This window comes from Anopheles gambiae, chromosome X (assembly GCF_943734735.2).
Source record: "Anopheles gambiae chromosome X, idAnoGambNW_F1_1, whole genome shotgun sequence".
In the NCBI taxonomy this organism is placed as follows: Eukaryota; Metazoa; Arthropoda; class Insecta; order Diptera; family Culicidae; genus Anopheles; species Anopheles gambiae.
In genome coordinates, this window is record NC_064600.1 from 18,841,076 (window position 1) to 18,859,751 (window position 18,676).

An 18,676-nucleotide genomic window follows, 5' to 3' on the forward strand; every position below is an offset into this window, starting at 1 on the left:
TGGTTCAATTATTTTGATAAGCAATTGGCACTGCAACCTGAACCGATATGACGCTGCCTAAGCCACTAATCGACCTGGACATCCATACACTATGGGGCGGCCTCTAACAAATCGTGGTCATGAATCATTTTTGTACTATTTATGATATATATCGTATCGAATCTTGTTTTAAATAATAAATTTACTTGTAAAATATGATTTTACGCGTTAGAAATCTGGATGGCGCCACTGTACATCATTTTTACAGGTGGTAGAAATATTTTGGCAAACAATTTAGAGACATTCGGCCCAATAATAAGACTAAGCAAGGGAATTATTGCGTTATACTCTAAGTGTTGGTCTTCATACTCTAAAGAAAATCTTTAAATTGTGTGAAAAAGTATTTGTAACGAGTGAAAACTTTGCATCCCTTTGCGGTACATCGCCACAGACACATATTTCAATCGGTGAATACAGTCGAGTTATTTGATATAATATTTGATTAAATATTTGAGAACTATTGTATTGTTTTTAATAATAAAACGTTACAACAAAATGTAAACCACTAATCATTCAAGTAGCTAAAACAAATAAGTTTCAACAATTTTCCAAGTGCTTATAGCGCCCTACCTTAAACAAATTGATACTTAAAAAGGAAAATAAAAACATTAAAGCAAATCTCTTCTTTATTGGTAGACATTTTTAAATAACACAAAACATTTGAATATAACCAATGTTGTCAATTGATTGATCTAAATTTAACGCATCGTTTTCAACTCCGCTCAGCACCGGTAGCGCCGGCCTATGACGGTTAGTTCATTTGATGTATCTTCGTCCATAACGCTTAAACCTTCAGCGGATACAAACAAAATGTGTTACAGTTTCCGGATATGTTGTTACAAAATGTCAGGTACATGCAAAATACTACGGTTTATCAAAAAGTACTAGACTCCCTAGCACGCCGCAACGCCAAGTTGTTGTTTGTGTAGTAGTGCAGGTGAACGATTTTTGTACGACGCGCCGTACAGAGGCGGGCGCTCTAAACATGTTTAAATGCATTTTTTTCACACATTTGAGGTTCAATGATAAGAAAATTTTGTTTTTAGTACGATTTTTCCAGTTTGTAATTGGTAATTGGAAGGTACTAGAACACAAAAAGAATAGTTTTGTTTTATTTTTCATAAAAATAACATAATAATTCCTTTTCAATGTTACAGTGCCTACCACAACTATATGGACAGTTGTTTTCGCGATTTGTGGAAAATCCGTAAGAGATAAATAGAAACAGTGAATGTATGAGTTGTGCAGAATACTATTTCATATCTTCCTATATATTTTTTCAAATTTTTTAAAACATTCTTACACGTCAACGGTGAAGTGGATGGTGGGAGGTAAAAAATATCAGGGTAGGATTACATTTCTTAACTATGTATGCACGGATGTACCAAATCGTGTATTTTCAATTTCGGGAAAAAATCCACAGGTATTTACCCGGTAAAACGGTATTTTTTCCGGGTAGATTGGGTTTTCTCAATAGCGCTACCGCTAATGGGGCCCTTCACAATTCTAGTCAGTTTTTGTATGGAGTTTGACAGTTGAAGAATGAAATTATGTAAACACTCCATACAAAACCACACACAAAACTAACCTGCAATTTTCAGTCTAGATTATTCTAGCCTCAAAGCTAGAATTAGATTCGAGTACCTGCTCGAAAAATGCCAAAACAAGATGGTGTTTTTATTGATCCCAAGGTGTATAAAAAGATCTGGTAACGGAATCTAGAATCAATGTGTATGTAGTCCAGGTGGTATCATAGCATGTTTTTTTATATCCATATTGGAATATCACTTTTAGGCAGCATGGGTGAAAACTTTTGTTCAAAAAAGCTTTCTGGAGACTTGACGAATACTCAAAACACTCTTAAAATCTTCATTCAAAAACAGAAACGATAAAAATCAGTCTTCAAAGTTCATACACCTTGGTAAAAGCCCACCTGAATATTATACCCATTTAGAAAGCTGCTCGAAAACTGCTATACAATGCAAATAGCTGTTATACAATGCAAACAGCTGACAGGCTGAAATTTCAGCCTACGAACTTAAAACAGAAAGGGCCCCAATGTCAGTTTTTTTTTATATTGGATGTAATTGGTATCATGACATGGCTAAGATGGAACGGTATCCAAAGGAAATTTGAAGTGAGAGTGTCAAGCATGGATGCACAAAGTTTAAGTGATTCTAGTAGAACATATTTTAAATGTAGAACATAGAAAACATTAAATCTACAACTCCTAACATAGCGCTGGTGAATTGGTTCAGATCCTATATCTCTGAACGTAGCTACTACGTACAAACCGATGGTGTCTCCTCTAACGTTTTCGAGAGTTCATCTGGCGTTCCTCAGGGCAGCAACTTGGGACCACTGCTGTTCTCGCTTTTTATTAACGACGTCACACTGGCCATTACGGAAGCAGATTGTCTGCTTTATGCGGATGATGTTAGGCTTTTTCGTATCGTACGGAACACTTCCGACTCTCTTTCTCTGCAAAGATCGATTGATGTTTTCTCTGACTGGTGTATCAATAACGACCTGCTAATTTCTGTTGATAAGTGTACGTCAATGTCGTTCTTTAGAATAGCTAGTCCGATAAGGTATATCTATAGCATATCAGGGACACAACTACCGCGGTGCAATACGGTCAGGAATTTAGGAGTCACCCTGGATCGCAAACTAGATTTCCGACAACTTACTTACTTATCCGGCGCTACAACCGCTTTGCGGTCTTGGCCTGCCTCAGGAGTGAAACTGGATTTCAGGATTTCCGACAACATTACTGTGTTATTGTAGACAAAGCTAACAAAATGCTAGGATTTATTCGTCGACATTCGAGAGAACTCAATGACCCGCACTGCCTGTTAACTCTGTATAAGTCCTATGTTCGTTCCATCCTCGAGTTTAGTTCTACAGTTTGGTGTCCGTTCTCTAGTGTTTGGTTCAATAGAATAGAAGCTGTCCAAAAGAGAGTTACTCGTATTGTCCTACACTTCACTCCGTGGCGTAATGTAACCCCTCGTCCATCGTATCATACTCGTTGTTTGTTGTTTGGTCTGGACACACTTGCTAGGAGACGTGATAATGCCCAATGTACGTTTTTGTCCAAGCTTATTGTCGGTGAGATAGATTCGCCAGAACTACTGGCTAGAGTCAACATAAATGTCCCTGCTAGAGTGTTCCGTAACTACAGACTAATAAGAACTGACCTTACAAGACGTGCATACAGCGAGAACGACCCAATGACTGCGATGGCCCAAACTTGCTAGAAGATATTTCAATAGTTGTCAATTCGTTTTTTACGACCATGTTACGTACAGGGCGTTCGGGATAATTGTGACAGTCACCTACGGAGAAAGAAAACAAAAAAATTAGTGCAAAATTAACCATCGGGGATTTTCGTTTTGTTTTAGAAATAGTAGCTTACCATGTATTTTATTCATTTTATTCAAAATATCCGCCCTCGGCTTCTATTACGGCCTCCACCCGTCTCCGGAACCGGGAACAAGCCCTGGCGACAGTTTCGCGGGGTAGGGCCGCGAAAACGGACCTGATTTTCGCCATCAGCTCCGCCTTGGTGTTGCTGGAGGTTCTGTTGGTGTCCCGTTCCACCGCGCCCCACACGAAATAATCTATTGGATTAAGATCCGGGGAGGCCACACATTCGGCGCGGTGAAGTCGTTGAAATTGGCCGCCAACCACTTTATCGTTTTGGAGGCTGTATGGCACGGAGCGGAATCCTGCTGGAACACGTACGGTCTGCCGTTGGCCACTCTCGTGATCCAAGGCTTCACGACGGCGTCCAACGGCCGAATTCCGATCCCCGGATTTTCCATCACGCGCGCCTGTAGGTCAGCCAGGAAAGCGTCAGTCCGCACGCAACCCCGCCGCTGAGAATGTGGTTTTCGTGCTGCCACCGCTTCGTTGTCGTCGCTGTTTTCTCCCAGCTCACTCCGGATCGCCTTCACCGTGTTCAGCGAACACTGCACGCACTGCATGATGTCGCGGTTGTCGCGTCCGACGCGGATCATCATGATGCATGCGATCCGCTTCCACAATGTACTCTTTTTTGGCATTTTTTTATCACGGGATGTTTTCGCTGCTTGTTCCGTACACTTTTAGCTGTCGAATGACGTATTGCTTGTTTTCCTATGCCAACTCGATCACGCGTTATAAACAAAAATGTAACTGTCAAAATTATCCCGAACGCCCTGTATAAACTAGTGCGTGTCCATTTTTTATCAGATCCTAGTAGCCTACCTTGAATAAGATTTAATTTGGAGTATTCCAAATGTACCTGGTAAAACGCTTTGATCAATCGCGTTTCCAACTGATTGTTTAAAAATAGTTCTCAATTAGAGGAAAAAGTATATGCTCTTGATGATTGAAGATGTTGAAAATTTTGTGAAATGTCAAATTGTCCTTTTAACTATTTTGATCGAGCAAATCATTAACAAACCCGATCTGATTGCACTACATCTTCAATGAAAACATAGATGTTGAATCATAGTCTCGTTAGCAATAGAATAACATTTATTAAAGATTTAGTTAAACAAAACATGTATTTGCCTAAACTAATAATAATATAAAAAAGTCTATTTTATGTAAACTTTTCTGAAATACTTCTAACATAAGCGATAAAAAGCATTAAAAATTACATTCAATCGAACCCCAAAAAATATATATATATCTTAAAATAAATTAATATCTCTTACAGATTTTCCAAAAATCGCGAAAATCGACTACCCATATAGTTGTGGTAGGTGCTGTATATTATTCGTCCATCTACTATACATATTCACACCTAAACTAATAATGTGAAAAAAGGACAAAAGTTAGGAGAAAACGTAGTCTGGAAAAAAAAATCAACTTCAAAATTCATATAACTTCTGAAGTTGAAATGATTGAGATATTTTTCTTAGCTAACGATTTAGATTTTTAATAAACACGATATTTTTTTAATCAGATATTTTTTTTAACTGCCGACCACCCATTCTCCTACTATGCCATGGCTGCTTGGAGCGCAAATAGTCTTGCAGCAGGTAGGGCACGGGTCATTAATAAGCCGTGGCAGTGAGTCCTGTTTATGAAAGACTCGGACCCATATATTATATTAACATGCCATGCCATTTTATAGCAACAATTCCAACATTCCAGAACGAGTAAATTAAAATTGCATAAATCGTAAGTGTTTGTAAAAACGGTCATTGATAACGGAATAGTGTGATTATACTTAACAAGAAGCTCGACCAAGGTTGGTAATGTTATGTATTGATATATTTATTTATTTATCTATTTGCGGTATTGCTACTTACGTACGGTAATTTGCTATTGTTATGCAACAGTAACACTTATCCATATTATAAATAAGACAAAAAGATGGAAGGACTATGAACCGAGATAAGAATTGGATAGAAACATGTACCAAGATAGTCCGCGGTCATATAGGGTACTTGTAAAAGGACATCAAAAAGAGAACAGGATTGTTTATCGATGTTTGCATGAAAACCTTTAAATATGCCCTGCAGTCTGAGGTTCCACAGCTCTGAGTACACATCTAAGGTTTTGTTGATAATACCTGTAACCGGGCTAAATTAACTATTTCATTATAAGATTTATGTAGATATACTTTTTATAAACTATAATAATCTATTTTTTGGGATTTTTTGGAAGGTAAATACTGGAACGGGGTGTGATTGAAAATAGTTAGATATGTACACAGCTGCTAAGTAAGCAAACGGTCGCAAGCGTTGATGTCACTCCCACGACAACCAGGTGCGGTGTCGTATGTTCGGATGGACCGGGGCGAACATGATCATCGCAAACGTGGTTGGCAACGTGACCGGCAAGCGACCTGGCAGCACCGAGAACACAGACCCAGCTACGCAGCACCGTATCTAGAAGTTAGTCTTAGTCTAGCAGTTCATAAATAAAGATCGCCAGTTTTTTTAACTTACTCCGGGCTATCGTATACATAATTAGTTATTTGCAGTAGATTATTTATTCTTTTTTTTAAACTTATATAATGGCTAGTAGTGTTATTTGCGTATTCAAAATGTGTGTTTGATAGTATTACATATTTTTCTTGTGGTTATTAGCGAATTTCTATATTGTTAAAGAGGTTGGATAGTTATTTAGCACATTCATAGACATTTTTACTAGTTTCTATATTCCGGACACTGTTTATTTGATTCAAGATTATCTGACCAAGCAGCGTTTAGAGTGGTGTTTTAGTGTCGATGGTTTCTTTAAGCTATAGGTAAGTTGAATATTGTCTGTATCGCTGCCCTTTTTCTTATACTTATTGCGCACTTTTATAAGAGATACAACCTCATCCGGTATTATGATGTTATGCTTTTCCTAGACATGTTTCTGGAACAGCTATATGATGAGCATATATGATGTCATTGGTAGCTTTTATTATCATTTCATCTATTTGAGTTGATTGCAAAATTAGATTCAGCTATGTGATAGTAATATTGTTTGTTAATGCTTGTTAATGCTAATTGTTATATGCTAATGGGTTGGGTTTATTAATTAGTAATATATTTTTTTATTTGAATTTTTACTAACAAATGATCGGAAGCAAGTTCGGAGTGAGATTGGCGTAGAAATATAAATATTGTTATCTGTTAAATTGTAGACGGATTTTGTCTAGAGTTTGATTGAATGTATGTGAGAACGTTTGGATATTACATTGAAATGGGATTTCTGGATTTCTTAAAAACGCGATTTACCAGCTTGATTAGCAGTGATAAAATTCCACGTTCGGTGTCGTACGTTAAGGTCTCCACATATTAGGTATTTATTGTTATTATTGGATAGTTTTTTGGATTGGTTTTTTTTAACTCCTTTAAATCTCTATCCCTTTCCCTTTAAAAATCGTAGCGAATAATTTTTTTTATCGAATATGTACCTTATTTGATTGATCGTGTTTGAAGGTCCTTTTAATTTGTTCATAAAAACTACGTGTGCCATAAAATCACGCATCGAAAAATAACTATTAATTGTAATATAAATTGTGCACCAACAGCGCTTGTTGCGTTAGTAACAACACCATGATTTTATTACAAAACTACACACAACCATCTAAAACAAACCAAACACTCAAACCCCTGGCGACCGCTAAACGTCGGACCAGATGGTGTGGGGCACCCAGAGCACCCCGACCGCGCGCTGTTCACTTGCGCTCACGAAAGGTAAAGATCGTGTCCATCAGGAAGATCACCCCGTTGATGACCGCGATCGAGCCCTTGGTGATGGCGAGATCGCGGGTCCGTGTGCGAAACGCATGCTCCCACGCCTCGATAATGAAGACACCGGACGTCAGGAAGCAGACGCAGCCGAGGAGGCTGTAGAAGATGCTCAATCGACGATGAAGGTGCGCCTTCATCAGGTAGCCTGAAAAAAATTTCAGTCGCTGTCACAGCGGATCGATGACCACATGGCAAGCTGCAACGAACGTACCTGCCATGACGGTGAACAGAATCACGATAAAGCCACAGAACGTCCCGGTCGCCAGGAAGCCCGTCACCAGATCACCATCGTTGAAGCTGTAGTAGTGCAGCGTGGTACAGGTAACGGCCAGTGACTGAATGATGATAGCAAAGCGAAGAAAAAGCAATTGATTGATCGTGGAAGGCGGTTTTCGGACGCTCCAGCTCTTCAGAAGCTGGTGATTTCTCAAACAACAACAACAACAACAACACACACATAAGTCCAGTCGACGTAGTGATATTAATTACCAGCTCCAAAAATTTGATGATCGATAATGGCGGACGGTACTCTCTTGGTGCCGTTGGATGAATTCCAACGGGTAGCACACTGTGGTGTATCCTTGGTGCAGGAGCAACGGAATTTTCCGCCATTCCAGTACACTTGCACCAGTCAGACCAGCACCGAACTAAACGGACAAAAAGACGACCCGTATTCCAACGCTGCGCACTTGTCGTCGATAGGGAACTGCTTCCTTCTAGTCCGCTCACCCAACTAACACGCAGATCATTCCTCACGCACAGCGTGACTTTTTCCCAGTAGTTTTCCCTTCCGTCTAGTTTTCCCTTCCGTTCCAGATCTAGCTCAAAACAGTGCGTTGAGTAACGCGCACCCCAAAAACCAGCCGTAATCCACCAGCGAAGATTGCGTGCCCCAGTGTCCAGCGTGTCCGTTGCCGTCTTGACTTGCGAGATTAAGTCTGATGAAATGAGGGTGGCCCAAGACCGGGCCGAGTTTGGAGGTTAATTGATAGCGAAAAATAGCTCCCCCTTGTGCTAAGCCACGTGCAGTGGGTGTGTTGTGAGCTGGATAGAGAAAGAGAGAGAGAGAGAGAGAGAGAGAGAGAGAGAGAGAGAGCGACGGGGCGGATAGGGAGGGAGGTTGAAGTACTTCCGAGCAACGTACGTCTGGAGTTGCGTTGCCGGATCAATTTGAACGACGCAACGATTTCAAGATCAGTTCTCACCACCGGCATTGCTGCAATCTCGAGTGTTGGACGTGATGATGCTGATCCAACTCTTGCTACACACATAACGGGCTTTTCCAATATCTCGAGTTAGTTTTGTTGAACTCAGCAAACGGAAAGAGCAACAACAACAACAAAATATCAAATGAATAACGAATCGGATGGAAATTCCAGCTAACAAGTTTCAAGCTTTTGTTGTTCTTCCCACGCAGCGCGTCTCTCGGGACTCGGGCGTCGGTGCGAGCGTTAACCATTTTATTAATTAGAAAACTAAGCGAACGAGGCCGTGCTGCAAAGGCTGGCGGGAAAGTTCGTTGCCATCGCGACATCGCGCATTGCAATTTATAGGCAGCGGACAAACGCACGCAAAATCAATACATGCCCGGTTCGGTATACCAACGGGAGGAATGGTTCGTCCCATCCCATCCTCCCATCCCTCCTCACTGTCCGCGCCGGATGCGGGTAGATGGGGAACGATATTTCAATTGAACCCGGTGACCCTTTCCTTTCTACCCTCGCTGTGTGCCATTTCCACCCAATCGAACAAAGCACTCGCATCCCGTCCAGATCGATATCCCAGATCGACCTATTTTAATGTGCAATGTTTACCTCCTCACTTCATTTTGTTTTGTTTTGCATTGGTTCCGAGCGGTAAAGTGTCGTCACGTTTTACGTCGGAGCAGTGGACGTTACTCAGTAAGGCTGAACACGTTTAATCAATTTTGACATAGTAGTAGACATCGAAACTTTACTCTGTAATAACTTGAATTTATCTATCGTATCGTATTTATAAGATAATATTATAAAGATTCAGCATTACAATTCGTTGTTTTGCCGTTTTGATAGTCTCCAGAAAGCTCAAGTTTCCGTCGCAAAGCTCCCAGAAAGCTCGCACCTCGGCTAGGCAAAGTTGTGTTCCGCAATAGATGGCACTAGTAGTGCCGCAACATCGCAGTGTTGTGCCGACCCTTGCTTGTTTATGCACGATTTAATTACTTTGGTTCCTGTTTGGATTACAGTCTCTGGCTCTAAGCAGACCAGTTCAAGGTCAACCAAGGGTCTGTTTGAATTTCGTTCAGCAACATTTTTCATTGCTGTTTTTTTTCACTTTGCATCATTTGATGGTCGAGCTGCGCGCTATACGGCTATTGTAATTCAGTCAAAGACACACACACACATGCATACCCCCAAATCATAAACAAATATTTGCAAAATACGTTCAATTCAGTATTCCTAGCATCAATCACTTTGCGTGCCATTCATTCATCAGTCGGAATTATAGTGACTTGAATAAATAGTTTAGATTTTGAAGTTATTTAAAATTTACTTCAAATTTTCGAATCTTGACTGTTGTTGTGCTGTTGGTTTTATGATTTTTGTGTTGTTTTCATTTTATTTTACAAATAGCTCTTTCATCTTGCATATACCTAAGCATTACTGTTCCTAGCAGCGTAATAAGCAATCCAAGATGTGACTGGAATATTTGAAAGCATAATGCTGCTGGTCATGTCACCAACCACAATTCTCAGAATCCAACGGTACGTCAGATCCCCTGGATATTATTTAACAAGGGTACACGTTCTGTGCTACGCTTTCCTCCTCAACTTTTATCGACCATTCCATGGCTGCTCACACCATTTATGACAACAAAGGAAAAAAAGGAAACGGCTATGTTTACCGTCTGCAACTCTGCGCTTCATCTACGCAGTCCAGGATCACCTTGATTGCCGAATGGACGCGATGATCGCGAGACAAACATTGATCATCCGATCCCCGTTAAGCAACCGATGCCGTCATCGACGTGCCAGCGTACGCAAGCTCCAAGCGCCGTCCCTGACGCTAAAAATCGTTGTTTGATGAGCTCATCTCTGGCTCACCGGCGGGAATGCAGCAACAAACCGGGGGAGCAAAGGAATCAATGCAACTGTTTAGAGCGCGACAGTCAAATTTGAAATTTAGCTTAGCGTGAGTTTTGAGCTCAAAACAAAATAGTGGAAGTATAGAACGCTTGAGCCCCCCCTTTTCGTAGCGCAAAATGAGCGCGTGAGAGCGTGAGCGGCCGCTACAGCGCAGCACAACTATGGAAGAAGAAAACTATACCCAAATACACCGGTGCGAACAATAAGCATAAGTATCGCCTTGATTGTGCAAACCAAGATATTACCCGATCTAGCACGACGATCAAGCATCAATATGAGCATAATTGCTGACAACGCTACAGCTGCAACAAAGCGGCATCTCTCCATGGATCATATTGCAAACGCGATGAGCAATGATGAAAACGTGCAATTTTATCTCGCACAACCAACAAAATTAAACATTTAGCAATTTTAGCGTCAGCATAACAAACAATATGTGGACGGATTAAAACATAGGATCATCGATGGTCAAAACATAGCAACGTCTCTCGAACGAATACAATAGGGGAACGCAGGGCAAAATTGTCGGGTGGTGCGAAATGACCATCTACAGCACGCACATAAAAATCACGCCAGCGTAGGGTGTTTTTTGTTTTTGAATTATTTTAGGACCTATGATGAAAAAATGTAAAGAGTTGCATGATGTTATGTGCCTAAAACACGTATATTGGGCTATATATATATATATATATATATATATATATATATATATATATATATATATATATATATATATATATATATATATATATATATATATATATATATATATATATATATATATATATATATATATATATATATATATATATATATATATATATATATATATATATGTGCCTAAAACCGTATATTCGATCTGGTGTGCTTTAGCCTGGTGTCCTTTAACAACCCGTTCAATCAATCGCCTGGAAAGTATTCAGCACAAGTTTACAAGGTTCGCCTTACGACTCCCTCCTTGGTCTAACGGGGTCCAAGCTCCTTACTATCAACAGTGCCTATTGCTTGGTTTGGAGTCGCTTAATGTCAGAAAAAAAACATGGGGCTGCTGCAAGGTCCCGCGCGCTCTTTTCTGCCGTGATTTGTTGTTGCACCGTCTAGGATAGCTAGAACGATTTTTTTTAATGTTACGAGTGACCTGTTCGATTTTAATACTTATACGTCATTGTTCCAAGATCTTCTTCATCAGCATTTTCGTTTTGGTTAGTTTCTAAGTATTGTTACATCTATTTATGTAGACCTGCAGAGGTCCGATAATTAATCCAAATAAACTAAATAATCGGTCTCGTAGTACAGTCGTCAACTCGTACGACTTAAGAACATGCCCGTCATGGGTTCAATCCCGAAATAGACCGCGCCGTCATACATAGGACTGACTATCCTGCTATGGGGGGGAGTCAATTAGTCACTGAAAGCCAAGCCCACAAGTGGGTACAGGCAGGCCTTGACCGACATCGGTTGTTGAGCCAAAGAAGAAGAAGAAGAAGAAGAGAAATTAAATAATATATTTACTTCAAAATCGTATCGATATACCATCGAGGAGGGTAAATTTACTAACCTTAAAAATTTATACTACCATTAAGAAGCCTAGTATGGCGTTGCAATGGTAAACGTTTAACCATTCATGATCGAGTGAACTAACTTCTAAATTCCAATATGAGCACCACTTTAGCGTTAGCGCAGCGACTGTATAATTAAAAGGCAAAAATAAGGAGATTTATGTTATTGGTTAAAACCGTTTCTCAAAATTATTGTTACAATCAATACAATGTACACAACAGCACACACCCACAAGGGTAATGTTGATCCCTCCAAAACGAACTATGAAGGTGAGAAAAAAAATGCAGCATACACAAAAAAAAAACTGTATGATTTGACACAACTCATCAAACGATTAAATGTCACATCCTCGCAAATCCAAATGGAGTTGTTGGACTCAAAATTGCTCAATAAAGAATTTTTTGTTTTGGTTGTTTGACAGAAAACAATCATTCAATTGAGGTTTGTACATTCGTGCAAATATGCGGAGTAATTATTGGATGTGCAAGTATGCATTATATATTTATGCGTGAGACATGTAAAATGTCATTAAAAAACTTTGGTCCGCCTGACAGGTCTGTCACGGATGAGTTCTGAATTTAAACTAAAATTTAAATCTTTTCATGACTCGGACAACTTTAATCAACAAAAAGAAGAAACATTGACATCATTCAGGAATAAATGAATAATATAATAATAATAATAATAATAATAATAATAATAATAATAATAATAATAATAATAATAATAATAATAATAATAATAATAATAATAATACCTTACCCTCCATGGTGTCCATCTTTCTCCTATCAGGTGTCTGTCTTAAACAGTTTTCAAAAAACATAAAAAATGGTAAAAACTTAAAAGATTCACTTTCAACTTTTTCTGAAAATAAATGAATGTAAGATAAGGTAGGTACATTTTCATGGTCGCTGTACCTAAACATTCTTGAATTTGAACATTTTTCCTAAGGTGTCCATCTTAACCTACCTTCTCCTAAGCGACGCATATGATTCCTAATTTGATGTCTAAACGAACAGTCTTTGCATATGACCATGAATTATTGTTTACCAAGAAGCACATACCAAGAAGCGAAAAGTTATAGGGAACGTTACAATATAGTAAACCATTTAAATTTCTAACGTTTTGTACAGGTGTTCATCATACCCTCCATTGTGTCCAACTTTCCCATTACAGGTTCCGATTATTCCAAATCCCCAAAAAATATGTTTTTAGTTGAACACATACGGCCATACGGCCCGTTGAAGCTAAACAATAAATAATAAGAATAATAATAATAATAATAAAACCAAAATATTTTAAACAAACCTAATCTTTTCAAACACATTTTTTGACAAAATGTGAGTGTAACATAAGGTTTGAACATTTTCACGATCACGGAATGCATTATATATCACTAGATTTTTAACATTACACTTTCTGAAATGTTGAGGAACTATTTTTAGTATTCACGATTGAACTAAAAAGTAACATCAAAAAAGCCTATTGTTTTAGACAAGTTTGTTTTGGTTTCTTTTTTACGCTTCACGGCGTGAAATTGTATCGGTATGTTTAGGCACACGATGAGGTGTATGAAGACTACTATCTCACGCATATAGTTATTTAGCCATGAAACGGTAAAGACGGATGCTAGAATAGAACGCGTCTCAACTAACCGGCCTTGGATCTTTGTGATCCATATACTGTACCACGCCTTAAGGCATTGTAAATCCAGCGCCGCTATAGCTCGAAGCGGCACGGGGTTTGCGCGATGACATCATCCCGGTGCTCCGGCCCATTCTTCGCGACTCCTCAACCAACCGTGCTTTCCATCACACGCATCAACGCGTGCACACGCACACGGGCGCAGAAGAGCAGGCCTGCGACGATGACCCGGTTCAGGCGATGCCTCAGTCGTGCTCGAGACGTTCAAGCAATCGGTTCACTTTCTACCGACACACACAAACACACACAGCAAGCGTGTTTCTTTGTGCGTTTTTCCGTGTTGTTATTGTTTTGTACACCGTGTTCAACCGTGCATCACATTCAACCCGCCCCAAGAAACAAGTCCACATACAAAAAGCACAATGGCAGTGAGTCGATTGTCCATCGTGAAATTCCTGGAGTTGGTAAGTTTTTATCGTTGTAAAAATTAGCTACCCTTAATGACAAAGTGTTTGGATTTTGTGGTGCTAAATAGAACCCGAATCAAGTTGTGTGAAGCTTTGGCGCGATACGCGCAGTTTGCTGGCGACAGTCTGCCTTCTGTGTTTGCCTTTTCTGTTTCTCCATCCCCAAGTGCGTGCGTTTATGGGCAAAAATTTATGGTGCGAAGCAATTTCCAACCCAGACAGTTGAAATCTTCCCCAAGAAACACCAGCCATGTTGTGCCCAGAAGTTACGTCCATCCACCGAACACCAACTATCGACATCGTATCGTTGCCTTTTTTGTTTTTGTGGTGGCCCCTTACTATTTTCATCCGTTAATGTGTTTTCCGTTTCGGTTTATTTGTGTAGCAATTGTTTACATATCCACTGACCGGCTCCTAAACCAGCAGTGCGATTGAATTTCCGGTCATTGGTGGGGAGTTGCCACAGGAATTAGAGACTGCGTGTAACGCATCGAATTACAAACCTCCGCAGAGTTTTAAGCCTAACCGATTGTCAAAACTTAGCAGAAGGAGAAAAGGGCGGCCGAGGGAGAATAAATACGAATGAATTAATAAGTAATTAGATGGATCGTGTGGCTGTGACTATCTCGGGAAATTGAATAGGCAAACTAACACAGCAAAGTCCCTCAAGCTGTTGCAGCGGAGCTGCCTTCATCACCATTCACCGTCGTGGACGGTTTAATGATCGATGACATCAGCACTTGTGTACGAGGGGCAAGATCGTGCTTAAAATAATCTATTGACCATGGTCACCTTATGCACCCTCAGCAAAATCTTTCCGAGCTCCGAACACGCGAATTGCCCGCGCAAATTCGGGGACGTGCGCGTTTTCGCTCCTCATTTGTACGGCGGTGTAAACAGATGGCCGAGAAAAGGCGAGTTTGCTCGAGCAGTTTGAGTTTGCGAGAGCAAATGATTAAAGTCATGCGTTTACATCTATGCGTTCACAACCACATCAACAGCACTCCAAAACCACGCAAAAAAAACCAACCAACTTTTTCCACGTGCTCGCCTAAATGCGTTGGGCACGCGCGAACTGCGCATCAGACCTAACACCGCAACTGGTTCAACTTGACCCAGTTCGACCGGTTGATGCATGGGTAGAAGGAGAGGTCCGAGCATCAACACTAGCTCTGCTCGTGTATTCTTTAAAGAAGGGGAAAAAAGGAAAAACAAAAAGTTCGTGAGCAATCACAAACTGCTCAATATCTTCATGTTTGCGCATTGCACTCGCTGGCTGAGCGCAAACAACAAAGCGTTATCATGGCTACATTCGCGCTGCATGTTTTCGCTCCAGCCCCCAGAAGGTGACGAATGCTCACGCTGCCTACGAGCTATCTGCAGGAAGGCGCCTGAGGTCATCTCAAGCAACTCTCAGCTGACTCATCGTGCAATAATAGTCTGGGCAGATCTGGGCCGCAGCACGACCGGCAAGCATTTAATCGTCCTACGACCTCTACTTTTTGTCCTCTTCTCAGGCGCTGGCCATCACCTGTGTGATACTGCACTACAAAAGTCTCGGAGAGCGAGATGACATCACGAAGCTCTTGTCGGCCGGCACTTTCGTCGGGTACAGTGTGATTCTTATTGCACTATTCGCCGGTAAGTACTCCTCCAGGGCCTCCACCTCTTGACCACCATAGTCTATTTTGATAAGCTATCTCTCTGACTCTCTCTCTCTCTCTCTCTCTCTCTCTCTCTCTCTATTTCTCTCTTTCTTTCATTCTCTCTAGGGTACATGCTGAGCAATCCGATCAACAAGAAGCTGGACTTGTTCTTCAGTCTGATCGGGTGCGCCATGTTCATCGCGTCCGGCGTGCTGATCCTGAAGGAGTGGGAAAATGCCTGGAACACCGACACGAAGAAGATCGGCATCTCGAAGGGTTCACTGGCCGTCACGAACGGGGTGCTATTCTTCTTCGATGCCATCTTCACGCTACGCGACTAGAGCGTGACTAGGATTCTCATCTTTTTTCACCCCACCTTCATTCACAAAATTTGCTATGATATTCAGTGTGCGTGTAATCTCAGCATCTATCTCCGCCTAGCTTATCAACCAGCCTGCTCTGCTTCACATCCAACGTACAGCAGCATCATTCAAACATCCCCGATCCAAAGAAATAAGGTCCGTAAACTTCCGCACTAGAGGGCGTTATGCTAAAGCTCTTTGTTGGTGCTGTAAGCGCCTACACAGGGGGCGCGCCTTGCACGCAATACGCTTGCATGCAAACAACTCAAGGAAAGCTCTCTCTCTCCCTAGGAAAGTGTATGACGCGTATTGGTGTCTTTTGGCAAACTAGCTGTTTTGTTTGTAATGTCCATTTTCTACTTTTAAAGGTAAAATTATAACATTCTAAAATTGTTGTAAAATATCATAGCACTACATCACTTCAAGATCTGTATACTTCATCCACGCCAAACGACATCAACGAATGAGCGATTTGAACCATTTATATACAAGCTAATAAATACCATGTAATGCGTGTCTGAGTATGTACTCTTTTTGATATACGTGTATACAAATAAATTAATGTACAAAAAAGTTGTAATCTTCATATTATGAATCAGTACACTTGTAAAAGCGAGCCAGCAAAGCAAATCTTCATCACATCTCCAGCCTGCCAGCCAGTCGTCTTACCAGCCTACAAATAAAAGTTTAGAAGCAGCGTATTGCCGTCCACCAATTATCCCACGGTACTGTGCGGGCGATAGGGAGATCTAGCCGTGCTCGTTATAAAGTTGCAATCTACAGTTTCTCCATATCGTTAGGCCGCTAGCTTGGTTCCTTTTCTCGCACACCGTCCAATTTGTAGTTTTCCTGTTGTTTTGCCTAGCAACACCCTACAAATCGTCCTGCCAGAAACGCAGTAGCTGTTGGCGAGAAGCATGCAGAGTTGCTGGGAAATTTTGCTGAAACTGAACAAATGCTGTGTTGAAAACACCGTTCTAAAACAATTTTCCTGCTAAAAGTTTTCCTTTTCAAATGCGTTTCTACGAAATATGTGCCGCATTTGCGTAGCCACAAGTTCTTAAGCATTTTTGGCTTGGGTTTAAAATTTTAATTCTCAAAACGAAATGGCATAAAATTTTACGCCAAACGGTTTTAATATATGCATACTTAATACACTCACCAGCAGTAGCTGGACATAGACACACACACACATACACAACCGCTCATATGTGTGTACACGTGCCGGTCAGCAACTTTCACTAGCGGGAATATTAAAATCCGTGACTGAACACGAAACAGGAGGGTGCAACTCTTGCTCCGCGAAATTGGTGTAAAACATCTTCATGCAAACCTTTCCATTTGCTCGACAGCCGAACAAAACGCGCACCCCGTGCCCTGCGTAATGCGTGCGCTAGAGCGTCCAAAGCAACCGTCCAAAACAATACCCAACCAAAAAAGGGAGACCACCCCCTCCCACCCAGCGTTCTCCAGCATCCAGCCAGCTTCGCAGGCGAGCTGCGGAAAAGTGCTGCCACCGTCACGCTGCAACATCGTCGCCGATCGATGCGTTTTACTTTCTTTGCTGTACCCTGCACCCTGCTGACACACCCAGAAAAGGGTTGGCCACGCTTTGCTCGAGCAAAAATCCCTTCGCTCCGTTCAGCAACCTTCGCTCCGTTCTGCAACCTTCGCTCCCTTCATTATTATCGAGTAGCCCGTGTACGGCACGGGCTGCATAAACATAGGAGGAGGGTTTTATTCCCAGCAACCCCCTGTCGCTTTGCAGCAGCTCACCGTTGCCGGAAAGTCTGGGAAAGCCGTTGGATGCAACGACGAACAGCAGCAAAATACACACACACGCATGAGCACACATGAGCACACGATAACAAGAACGAGATTCGAAGCGCAAGCGGACACCCTTTGCTGCGGTTTCGAAATGATTGCCTACTCATTGCATTGGATTTCCACCATCGCTTTGCTAAACTCGCTCGGACACGGGGAAGAGAACGGGGTAAAAGGACAGTCCACTCGAACCGGTGCCGGTCAAGCGCGTTTGCTCACGTGCACGCATGCGTGGACTTTATTTTATTTCATTTTGTTTTTTTTTTTGTTTGCCCGTTGTTGCTTTTTATGTAGTTTGGGTACACGGATACACCTCCACATCAGCATCGTTCGAGTGAAAAGTAGTTGTGAGTGTTTGTGAGGTTGGTTCATACTCGAGAAAACCCGCGAGACAAGTGTATTACGTGCCGTGTGCTATAGACCGGGAGCCGTGCCTTACTTGCAAGGTGAGAGTGTGTCCGTGTGACACACATATCCGCTCACAAATATCCTGATGTCCTGTTGGAAAGCATCCCTAGCAGCCGAAAGCAAGCTGTATGATAAAGGACATTACTACAAAGCATTTTCAATTTTTGAAGTAGTGCAAGGAAAGGATCCAAACTCTCAATTTGCTATTAACTACACTACACAAACGCGGTCTGCACCGGATAGAACGAGCGTGTGTTAGTGATGCGCAAAAGGAACCGGATATGACTTGTACTTTCTTGATCCTTTGGAGCCTTTTAATACTCTCTCTCCCTCTCTCTCTCACACACTCATTTTA

The 18,676-nt window shown here is 41.3% G+C and overlaps 3 protein-coding genes and 1 long non-coding RNA gene across 5 annotated transcripts in view; 2 read left to right on the top strand and 2 right to left on the bottom strand.

The window, feature by feature from the left end:
* LOC1270437 (fatty acid hydroxylase domain-containing protein 2) overlaps window positions 1-18,676 on the bottom strand; it is a 428,943-nt gene that overhangs the window by 222,681 nt on the left and 187,586 nt on the right. The window lies entirely within an intron of this gene.
* LOC133392783 (uncharacterized) lies at window positions 5,051-6,352 on the top strand. The gene is made up of 2 exons (XR_009765810.1): window positions 5,051-6,151; window positions 6,228-6,352. It is a non-coding gene; the product is annotated as an uncharacterized LOC133392783 (long non-coding RNA).
* LOC1270458 (uncharacterized) lies at window positions 6,109-18,623 on the bottom strand. 2 transcript variants are annotated; one of them, XM_061654131.1, is made up of 4 exons: window positions 18,353-18,623; window positions 7,776-8,224; window positions 7,498-7,621; window positions 6,109-7,431 (listed from the first exon to the last, which is right to left on the bottom strand). In XM_061654131.1, the coding sequence occupies exons 1-4, from the start codon at window positions 18,384-18,386 to the stop codon at window positions 7,211-7,213; spliced, it is 828 nt and encodes a 275-aa protein (XP_061510115.1). In that variant the 5' UTR covers window positions 18,387-18,623; the 3' UTR covers window positions 6,109-7,210. The 2 variants fall into 2 exon arrangements, with proteins under 2 accessions (XP_061510115.1, XP_309155.4); XM_309155.4 differs by lacking the exon at window positions 18,353-18,623 and having other exon boundaries at window positions 7,776-9,732.
* On the top strand, window positions 13,570-16,514 carry LOC1270459 (uncharacterized). Its single transcript, XM_309156.5, has 3 exons — window positions 13,570-14,078; window positions 15,599-15,722; window positions 15,854-16,514. Exons 1-3 carry the CDS (start codon window positions 14,037-14,039, stop codon window positions 16,066-16,068), a joined length of 381 nt encoding a protein of 126 aa, XP_309156.4. The 5' UTR covers window positions 13,570-14,036; the 3' UTR covers window positions 16,069-16,514.